Here is a 10,924-nt window from a genome sequence, read left to right on the forward strand (position 1 = left end):
ATCTACTACAACAGAAAAAACAAATAAAGTAATGCCACTCATGATGCATATGCTGTGTACAAATTTAGAGGCCATGCTGCCCCACTGTTCTTTGCAGAAAGATTGCCATACTTGACAGTCACAGCCAAACTACTTTAATTAAATTGAAACAAAAGCACTTGCATCCATGATTACTACTTGCGAGAAACTGTGAGTCATCTGAATGTGGATGATTCTTCTTCGCATACAATCGTACCTCTACCTCCATTCCATAGACAATACGTCCTCGTTTAATGTGAGATGTATAGGTTGTACGTGTTTTGTGTGCATGTGGGTGCGTGCTGTCTGCATGCCCACTTTCCTAGCTACAACATCTACGACACGTCCATACAAAGTACAATCCTAGAAGCCTCATCCCTACACACATTGCTCTGTAAATCACATTATCGACATTCCGGGCATCAAACCAAGTAGCTCGACCAGAGAACAATGTCATGCCCGACTGCCTACGCACCAACATTACATACTCATGCACACATGACATACTCATGCACACAATACATACTCACCCCTTCATCCCTCTGATACTCTCTGGCAGCATCTCCAACTGATTACCTCCAATCTGTAGATCTCTGATCCACGCCATCGCACACAAAACCTCTGGAAAGTGCTTGAACTCGTTGCCGCTCACATTCAAAACGCGTAGGCTGCGTAGTCTCACAAACTCCGACGGCAGATCCTCGAGTCTGTTGTTCCTCGCATCGAGACACTCCAAACGCGTCAGACTCGCCAATTCGTCTCCAATACATCGGATTTCATTGTTAGATAAGTCCAGCTGGCGTAGGTGCCACCACATGGTGACGTGAGAAGGCAATGTGAGTAACTGTGATGAGGAGAGATCGAGGTGATGAGGTTGTCGGCTGTTTGGAGCTTCTAGAAGCTCGAGATCGCTTTCTAGGTCGTTATCCATTCACGATCGTGTCGAAAAATGGTGTCGCTTTCTCGGCAAACCACATTTGATCTGGTGGGTGACAGTCATGCACACGCACGATGACTTTCTCGACGTCAGAGGAGGTACTAGGTGACATGAGAACCCACGGGTAGGTAACGGACTCCCACCCGCGTTAGCGTGCGCTACATAAACTAAACATGTTGTGTTGTAGCGTTCAGTAAATCGAACAAATAAGCCGTGTACTACTTTAAGCTGTTGCACTAATTTTTCAAACAACGAAACATGAGCTAGTAGCCATTGTACTCAGAGGCCTAACGCGCGCTAAAAACATGCGCAGTAGAAAGAAGACTGAAGTTCGAGGCCATCCATACTCGCGCGTACTGTACAGTAGCTAAGTCTGCCGCATACTACAAACACTCTAAATAAATAAATCAATAAATATTATTTAATTGTCTTACCAAAACCGGGAGTTGCACAGGCTTGAACAGTCTGGAACTTTGAGGCCAATCGCCTATCGCAAAGTCAGTTATTCCAATCCAAGTAGTCGGGCCATGGTTCGACTGGCTCGACACTTTGCTACGCTTCTGCTACTCACGTTTAGTCGGTTGCTCGTAACAACCAATTATTAGCCTTGGTGTACCGAAACGTATGCGCGGTGAAATCATACTCAGACGTCACAATCACGAAGGAATCACGTCGAGTGATTGTCTCGTGTGCCTCTACAATCAGCGATGACTGCCAACGACTCATTTGTTCGACGCACGGCGTTAAACAGCATCGCTGGAACGTTTGGAGGTTTTGCCATCTGCATGGTGGGACATCCCTTTGACACTCTGAAGGTGAGACTGCAGACTCAGCCGAGCGGAAATCCAATTTACAAGGGACTGACAGACTGCTTTATGAAAACGATGAAATGGGAAGGCATAGGAGGATTGTACAAAGGAGTCGGTAGGTACAGCACACGTTGTAGGCGGGGTCTGTCACAAGTTTAATTAAATTATAAATGGGCATAACTTTAACGTGCGCTAGAAATTGCGCCTAACGTATCGTTGCTAAAACGAGCGAAGCGGTGCCTCACATGTTGTGGTTAGTGTCTGTATTTGAAGTTGTAAATAAATCTGATGTTATATTATTCATACGTTGAATGTTCGCTAATAAATTTATGCACAAATTTGTGCTGATAGTACAGTATGTATTGTATATAATTACAATGTGATAGAAATTTATAATATAATAAATATATTAAATATAATAAATATATTAATCTAATATATAAAGCTCAAACTGTGTGTGTGTGTGTGTGTGTGTTCGCGTTTGGCGGCCACGTCTTTTGTGCTTTCGCAACCGAAATCGGCACGCACACTCGGCACGCACAGAGGAAGGTTTGCGTAAAAAATTAAAATTTTTCACAGGGTTTCCTCTCGAGGGGTCGACCCCCGCCTAAAATTTCTCGACGACGCAAACGCTACACATTCCAGTGCATTCGAACACACGCCCACACCAGTCCTGTGTAGACTGTATGCATCGTCGTCCTTCGCAAAGCTTCGAGCGATCGAATATCTCTTGCCGACGAAACTTACTCTTCTAGCGCTTTCGTTTCTCTCCAAATTCTGATTGCATTTGCACCAAATCCAACTTACACGTTTTCTGCAGCAAGCGCTACACGGGGAGTGTGTCGATTTCGATCGAAACAAGCGCGAAGAGGAAGATTCGAATTCATTCAGCACATCCGGGACCTCGCAACAAAGATTGCACGTGACGTGTCCACAGACCCATCTTTACACTACTAGTACAGTATCTTGCCCGTACGAAGGACGGGCCAGGTATACTAGTAAATAATAATCCTAGAAACTGAGGTACATCACAATGAGTCTGCCTTCTGGCTGAGACGTCAAACCGATGGCGAGACGCACAGGAGAGATGAGAAGGAGTGGTTACCTATCTCAGACAATGAGGTCACATTGTGTCTCAAAAGGATGGGGAACTGGAAGTCTCCTGGTCCAGACAAGGTTTATGGTTTCTGGGTCAAGCGTATCACGTGTCTTCACACTGATTTGACTCGTAACTACAACCTGCTGGTTCAGAATCCAGACTCTGTACCCGACTGGTTGTCTCAAGGAATAACCACTCTGATTCCTAAGAATGACAAGACTGACCAGGCCAAAAATTACCAGCCTATCACGTGTCTGTCTGTCTTCTATAAGACCCTCACCTCAGTCATCAGGCAGAGGATTGCAGGGCATTTGGATCAAAGAAACCTCATGGCTCCAGAGCAGAAGGGTTGTCGACAGGGATCTTTTGGTGCAAAGGATCAGCTGTTGATCAACGAGCTGCTTACCGAAGACTGTAAGACCAGGCACAAGAGCTTGAGCATGGCTTGGGTGGACTACCAGAAAGCCTATCTCATCTTTAGGCTATCTGGACACAGCTCTGGAGTGACGGTAGGAAAAACGGACACCATCAACTGTCTGGAACCGGGTCAAGTCTACAAGTACTTGGGTGTAGACGAGAGGAACGGTATTCAGCACAGCATGATGCGGGACTGAGACTCCATCGTGAGTACTTCCGCAGAGTGAAGGTGGTTCACTGAGTTGTATGGTCGGAACAAGATTCTAGCCATCAATGGGTTTGCACTACCGGTTCTCACTTACGGTTTTGGCGTCATTCATTGGGGGTTCACGGACCTGCAGCAGCTCGGTCGACGGACCAGAGAGCTCCTCTCTATGCGAGAGCTCCTCTCTATGCACGGTGTCTACCATCCTTCTGCAGACAATGACTGACTGTACTCTCCTTGCAGTGATGGGGTAGGGGGTTACAACAGATTGAGTCGACATATCAATCTTGTATTGTGAGACTGAACTGTTACCTTGCTGACAGTTCTGATCCTTTCATGCAGATGATACGGGAGTGTGACTCTGGAAAATCTTTACACTCAATCAAGCGCATGGCTTGTCGCTTTTCTGCACAGCTGTGGAGAAGTCTTGCTTCGGACGACAAGTCGCAGAACTTACACAGGAATGCATCCATCTCGGTTGAAGGTGGCTTCGAGCAAGCGCCTGAAACAGATGCGAGACATTTCCGTACGTGTTGCAGTTCTCTTCGTGTGCGGTCCTGGAGCGGGAAGCCTATGCATGGGCAGTATCGCCGTCTCATTGAGCAACCGCCTGTGGACATGAAAGAGACCTACGGATGGCTAAAGGCAGCAAATATTTCTGCTGCAACTGAGGGACTGGTTGTTGCTGCTCAAGACCAAGCTCTTCGGTCTCGGTATTATGAACGCAATATTCTACATGGTGATGTCAGTCCTACTTGCAGCTTGTGCAGTGTAGGCCTGGAAACAGTCGACCACATAGTGGCAGGCTGTAGTGCGTTGGCACCGATGGACTACACTGATCGACACAATCAGGTGGCCTCCATCATTCACTGGGATGTTTGCCGCCATTTTGGGGTTCCAGTGGAGAGCAGATGGTACCGGCATCATCCTGATAGGCTTGTGGAGACGGATGACATTACTATGATGTGGGATACCACCATCCCCACTGCCAGGAAGATCAAAGCCATCGTCCAGACATCTGTCTCAGAAATAGGAAGACAAACACTTGTCTTCTTATTGATATCAGCTGTCCTGCTGATGGCAACATTGGCAAGAAACATGCTGAGAAGTTGGCAAAGTACAGCGACTTGCAAGTGGAGATAAGCCGCATGTGGCATTGTCGAACACTGGTGGTTCTGGTGGTCTTGGGAGCTTTGGGCACAGTGCATGCAGGTATTACACGGTGGCTGGACATTATTCCAGGTCATCACAACCTGCAGCACTTACAGAAAACAGTGCTTCTGGGATCTACTCGGATCCTTCGTAAAGTCATGTCTTCTTTCTAGACAGCCGTGATGGTCTAGTACTTCTGAAGCAGGGTTTGCTTCCGTTACTTGTAATAGACTTTACAAACCAGATTGATCTGGTTGAGCACGACATAAATAATAATAATAATATAATAAATAATAGAAATTTTTATTTAATTATATTAAATATAATTGCACATGTGTTGTTAGCTCATTTATTATTAGAGTGGCATCCAACATGTACACACATGTTGTCTTCCTAAGATATATTCTCTACATTACTTTGTGTGACATGCAGATTGTGTGTGTGATTTAGGATCCCCGCTTGCTGGTCAAATGTTTTTCAGAGCTACACTATTTACCACATACTACCAGGTCAGTGCACACACTACTTACAATACAGAATCATTCATACGAGGGTAGTGATTGAATTGGTTGCTTATCAGATGACAAACTTCTTTGCTGGTGATGCCAGGAAAGGTCTACGCCTCACTTCACCTGAATATTTCATCAGTGGCATGACAACTGGCCTCACGGTGGCATTCGTAGAAGGGCCTGTTGACATGGTAACATGATGCAACATGTAATTTATATTAACTATTGTATTTAATATTTTTGTGTTAATTATAGTTCAAGTCGAAAATGCAAGTTCAGATTGTACGATCAAAAGCCGGACATCCCGTTGTGTATCGCAATGTCTTCCATTGTGCGTATGTTATATGGAAAGGGCACGGCATTCGTGGTGTTTATCAGGGACTCTCGGCCACATTTCTTAGGAACATTCCAGCTAATGCAATTTTCTTTGGATTCTATGAGCTTTCTCGTGATTTTTTGACCCCGAAAGGTGGGAGTGTGAGAGATCTCTCTGGAGGTGCTCTTATGCTATCTGGAGCATTCGGAGGTCTCTTCTATTGGCTGCTCACATATCCAACAGATGTCATCAAATCAGCAATGCAGTCTGATGACGTCATCAAATCCAAACGGCAATATGACGGACTTGTGGACTGTGTTAGGAAACTGTACCATGAGGATGGTTGGAGGAGGTTTTTTAGAGGATTGACGCCATGTTTGATGAGATCACTGCCAGCAAATGCAACAATGTTTGTGGTAGTAGAGAAGACACGCCTGTTTTTAAACAGGTACTTTTAGATAGCACTGCAAATGGAGATGTCTTTTGTATGTCAACCTCACATGAAATTGTCGGTTTTGATGCTGTCACGATTCTTGTGCATGTACATGTGAGTGTGTGTACATATAGACAGATCTACACACATGGATAGACATATGCACAGTATGACATATATGGAATGATGGATACCTAAACACATAGACAGACTCTACTAGACTTACAGTACACATACATGCATGCATACACACGAACGTACATACAGTACGTACATGATGGGTAGTGCACTGAAATCAGTAATGACTCTGCTTTGTCAAAATTTAGTGGCCAGATGCTCTCATAGTGTATTGTTTGTTTGCTTGTCAAGTTTGTCCACCTGTCGATGTCTAAGTGTCTGTCTGTCTGTCTGTCTATCTGTCTGTCTGCTTGTCTGTCTGTCCGTCTGTCCACCTGTCAATTTCTAAATCATCTGCTTGTCTGTCTGTCTATTTGTCTGACTGTCTGTTTGTCTGTCTGTCTGTCAATACATATATTTTCATACATCAGCACTATTACAGTCTAATTGTCCAAACACCAGTCCAAGAGCGCACATTGGGCCACACAACAAAACCCAACTACTTATAAATAACAAATGCTTCATCAACGTTCAGAGAATTTTTAAACTGTCCTGCTCTTCCTAATTTTCTACTAATCACATTAGTATTGCATCTTTGCAATGCTATAGACAAACAGCGATGCCAGTACGTCTTGAACTCTCTGCTGTTCTTCCTTCCATCTTCATCTGTTGACAGAATGGACAGTCGATTAAGGAACTAAAGAGAATCATGCCCCGATCTTCCAAAATGTTAAAAAACCAAGGCAATATAGTTTGAGGATCTTCCTTCATGTCCAACTCACCAGCATATTTCTGTGATTTCACGGCTTCTCATTTGGCTGCAGCTGTGCCATCTTCCAAAGCTGCCTGGGAAATAATATATTTGGCCTATGGGTGAGCCACTCAAATATCGAGTTCAACGTCACACCCATATTGTGCATCAAATGCAATGATATCGGATCTGTCATCAGTATTAATATTAATATATCTATTCCTTGGTTCTCGCTGATGTGTCATATTTAGTTGCTGTAAACAGTTGCTCAATACGCTTGATAGTGTTTCATGAGTCCCTATAGGCCCACCTCCGGTTTTGCAAGTCAGAAAATGGTATCCATCCCCATCAACATCTTTCCCACAATCACAAGTGGCAATCACTGATGCAAGGGGCATTTCACAACCCAACCTCAAATGTGTTGCTAGACAAAACTCGCCAACGTAAACTTCGTTGAAAGAGGTATTGAGTCAAGCCATGCACCTGCTCCTACTCCCTGAAGACCTAAACCTTGCAGATGAGCGCTGAGGCTGTCAGTTTGCAAGAATAGATGATACAATGTTATTGGTACTTTCCAAAGTCAATCTTCATTGTAATTTTTTGGTATTGCTCATCAAATCAGCAATGGATTTGTCTGCAGGCAACGCATAATGCAGCTGATAGCTGATAGATCCTTCGGAAGAACCTGGAATTGGACAAGATAAAGTCTTGATGAGACCAGTGAGATCTCCAAATAATTGGGGAAGACGAGTCAACGAGCGAGCCCAGTTGGACACAAATGCAATATGACATGTGGACTCAACTGATGACATCCCAAAACCGCTATTGCAAATTGGCAAAGTTGCTTGTAGCCATTGGTCATCTTCTATATTGGGACAATTAATCAATTGCAAGAAGGTTTATCTGAAATCTGGCTGCAGACTTTAGCTGAGTAGGATACACTGACCGAGGAAGGTGATTTATTTGAGTCACGTGACAAAAGCGAAAAAGTAAAATTCCAGACTGAGGGTCATTTAATTAAAGATGAAATCTGGTCACAAAGACTTTGACCTGCATTTACGATGTCCAAACAAGACTCTGAGACATACTGTTGTTGCCCAGATGGGATCCCTAAGATACGAATTCCAGTTGATAAAACTTAATTGAATGTCCCTATCAAGGTGAGGTGTTGTAATGTCATTACAAAACAGCTCACATTTGTCATTGGCAATGTTAAGACCAATTTCTTCAAACTGGATTCCACATCATCTGTTTGTCAGTCCGTCTGCTAAATTTGTCTGTTAGTCTGTACGTTTGTCTGTCCATCTATCCTTTATCTGTCCTATTGTTTGTCTGTTTGTTGGTCTGTTTCTCATGATCTGTCTATCAACAACAACAACATGCTCCAACACAACTATTTGTTCGTAATCTAATAATTGTTTATACGGCTATGAATGAATATGTACGTTGCGTCTTACGTTTTCAGACTTCGTTGCAGCTTGTATGTACGTACCAACTAGAAAAATTAGTAGTCACGTGATTATAAAAGTCATGTGATCGTATTTGAGGGCTAAGTCACGTGAGGATGAGTCAGGATGTAAAATTGAACGGATGATGTAATGGCTAACGAGCTGCACGTGCGTTTGAGTAGCTCAACACTCGTGATTGCGGGGCCTAGGACTCTGATAAGACGATCAACGCCCCAAAACGTCGTCGTCGAGTGGAGGGCATCGAAATTTCCGTTTGAAGGTGAGAATAAAGTTAGAGTGAGTAGGAAGGGAGATTGAGATTGGGTAGAAAGAATTGTGTTGATGAGATGTGAGTGAAGGGTTGAGATGTGGTGTGTGTAGTGATTGTATTGAGAGCGCGTGTTGAGTGAAATGTCGTTTGTGAATGAAATTGGAAGGATTTGTTGTTATTGATGTGTTACTGTTATGTTAGAATGAGTGAGAGAGACATCACAACATTGAATGCTAGACTACTGAGCGCGGTGAGGAGCAAGTCACGTGATGAGGTTGAAGTTCTATTGGATGAAGGAGCTGAAGTGGATGCGTGTGATAAATTTGTATGTTATTGATTGAGTGACTCGTTTTATTGTTGTTCATAACAATTCACTCTAATGTAGGGAAGAACTGTGCTGATAATAGCTTGTTATAATGGCTCCAAGTCATTAGTTGAGCTTTTGTTGTCTAGAGGGGCAGACGTCAACAGAACTAATGAATGGGTAAGTGTTGATAGTGAATGAATGAATGAAGAGAATGAGATTTAAATGATGTGATGAGATTTGTGATAGGACAGATATTACAGTAGAGACAAACAATAATACACAATTATTGTCATTACAGGGTGAAACTGCTCTAATGAAAGCAGCACAGTGGGATCATGATGAAATAGTTGAAATTCTATTAAAATCCAAAGCAAATGCTGAACAGAAGACCGAGGTGAGTGTTTCCATGTGTTGCAGTTGAACTGTTGTATGTGTTGATGTGATGTATGAAAAGTATTTGCTAATTATAAATAGTAAATTTATTAATTAATATTAAAATTTTAACTTTTGGGCACACATGCAGCAAGGGTAATTGGCGAGCAAATGAAGCCTCTCTCTTCTCATAGTAATTGAAGGTTGTGATATGTGTTTATTTATGTGTATGTATGTCAGCTGTCTTTGTGGATTTGCTGGCAAACGGGAAGACGGATTGACATAACGACCATGCCAGGCAAATGCAGTTTCAACTCGACAACACATGCACTACAACTTTGTTTAAATGCCACAACTGAGAGTACAGATAAAATATAAACTCTGCAGTTGGAACCCTATCTAAAAATAAACGCCACGGCATTGAATCAAAGAAATACGGTAAGTAAAGATTGAGGAGCAGAGGAGAGTGGTGTAGTAGGTGTACAAGGATGCAAATATGTCATGAGATACAAGGTCACGTGGACATCACTTTGGACACCACATGCCGAAACAGCTTATGTTGTGTTGTTGACATAGCAACACTCATCATCTGTGTGTCATTGCAACACTTAGATAATTGGCCTTATTCACTCTTGTGACAATGAGTGCATGCATGGACGTGTGGCAAGTCATCGAGTCATTTAAGGCTAGTGTTAGTGCTTCTGTGGCTTGGGTAATAACAAAGACTGAGTAGGAGATCTTGCTTAGTAAACACCTTGTTACACAAACGTTTACTAATACATGTAGTAGCGTTAAGTTTAGTAGTGTGCCAAACTGTGTGTGTGTGTGTGTGTGTGTGTGTGTGTGTGTGTGTGTGTGTGTGTGTGTGTGTGTGTGTGTGTGTGTGTGTGTGTGTGTGTGTGTGTGTGTGTGTGTGTGTGCGATAGCTCAGTTGGTTAGAGAGTCATCTTATGGAGTGTTTACATCTGCGACCTTAAAGGTCGCCAGTTCAAGTCACAGTGATGGCGAGCTATGGCATAATTTTCTTAAGCAAGAAACTAACACACATTTGCTTCTCTCGACTCAGGAGTATAAATGAGTACCTGGTCATTGACTGGGGTTCTAAGCGGCCATCGGCTGTGACGAGACATCAGCCACTGGGGTCCTGGTGAGACTTTGGGTGTTCACACCACAGTTGGCTTCACAAGTCGGTGCTCCTGCGAGTGCCTGGCTCGGCTCCAGAAGTTTGCTAGCGCAGCCCTAGATTTCCCTGAGTAGCGCACAGGGCCCAGCTTAACAGCTGGGGGTGTGACCTCTGAGATGCAGCTCCTGACATTTAGGATTTTTTAGGTGTGTGTGTGTGTGTGTGTGTGTGTGTGTGTGTGTGTGTGTGTGTGTGTGTGTGTGTGTGTGTGTGTGTGTGTGTGTGTGTGTGTGTGTGTGTGTGTGTGTGTGTGTGTGTGTGTGTGTGTGTGTCAAGTGCCCACATACTTGACATCTTCATGTCTGCATGTTTTAGTAATTAATTAAGATTGACTTTTATTGAACCAAATCAATGATAGATGACATTGTAAAATATAATTAACCACAAAGACTTTCCTATTTGATTGACTAGGCAACATTGACCAATTTCAAACATTACAAACACATAGAAACAAAATTGTTGATTAGCATAACTTGATTTGTTTTGTAATGGTATTTGAGTAGATCTCGTTTATTGTAAGAAAAATGATGTGAAGTTGAAAGTGTGTCAAGTGTAGGAGAGAGAGTTGGAGATGATTTGA

At 43.2% G+C, this 10,924-nt stretch overlaps 2 protein-coding genes across 2 annotated transcripts in view; one reads left to right on the forward strand and one right to left on the reverse strand.

Moving 5' to 3' along the window:
- LOC134177428 (leucine-rich repeat-containing protein 58-like) overlaps positions 1–1,072 on the reverse strand; it is a 2,569-nt gene extending 1,497 nt beyond the window's left edge. The window contains exon 1 of the mRNA XM_062644205.1: positions 549–1,072. Coding sequence (XP_062500189.1) covers positions 549–949 — 401 coding nt within the window. The 5' untranslated portion in view covers positions 950–1,072. The remainder of the gene's footprint in view (positions 1–548) is intronic.
- Positions 1,073–1,592: 520 nt separating this feature from the next.
- On the forward strand, positions 1,593–6,081 carry LOC134176757 (mitochondrial substrate carrier family protein G-like). The gene is made up of 4 exons (XM_062643418.1): positions 1,593–1,879; positions 5,088–5,146; positions 5,218–5,337; positions 5,402–6,081. Exons 1-4 carry the CDS (start codon positions 1,663–1,665, stop codon positions 5,918–5,920), a joined length of 915 nt encoding a protein of 304 aa, XP_062499402.1. The 5' UTR covers positions 1,593–1,662; the 3' UTR covers positions 5,921–6,081.
- The last annotated feature ends 4,843 nt before the right edge of the window (positions 6,082–10,924 follow it).

Source organism: Corticium candelabrum, chromosome 3 (assembly GCF_963422355.1).
Source record: "Corticium candelabrum chromosome 3, ooCorCand1.1, whole genome shotgun sequence".
Classification (NCBI taxonomy): Eukaryota; Metazoa; Porifera; class Homoscleromorpha; order Homosclerophorida; family Plakinidae; genus Corticium; species Corticium candelabrum.

Coding starts and splice junctions, on each gene's coding strand:
- LOC134176757 (XM_062643418.1), top strand. CDS start 1,663: ATGACTGCCAACGACTCATTTGTTCGACGCACGGCGTTAAACAGCATC. Junction 5,147..5,217: donor TATTTACCACATACTACCAG/GTCAGTGCACAC, acceptor GTTGCTTATCAG/ATGACAAACTTCTTTGCTGG. Junction 5,338..5,401: donor TAGAAGGGCCTGTTGACATG/GTAACATGATGC, acceptor TGTTAATTATAG/TTCAAGTCGAAAATGCAAGT.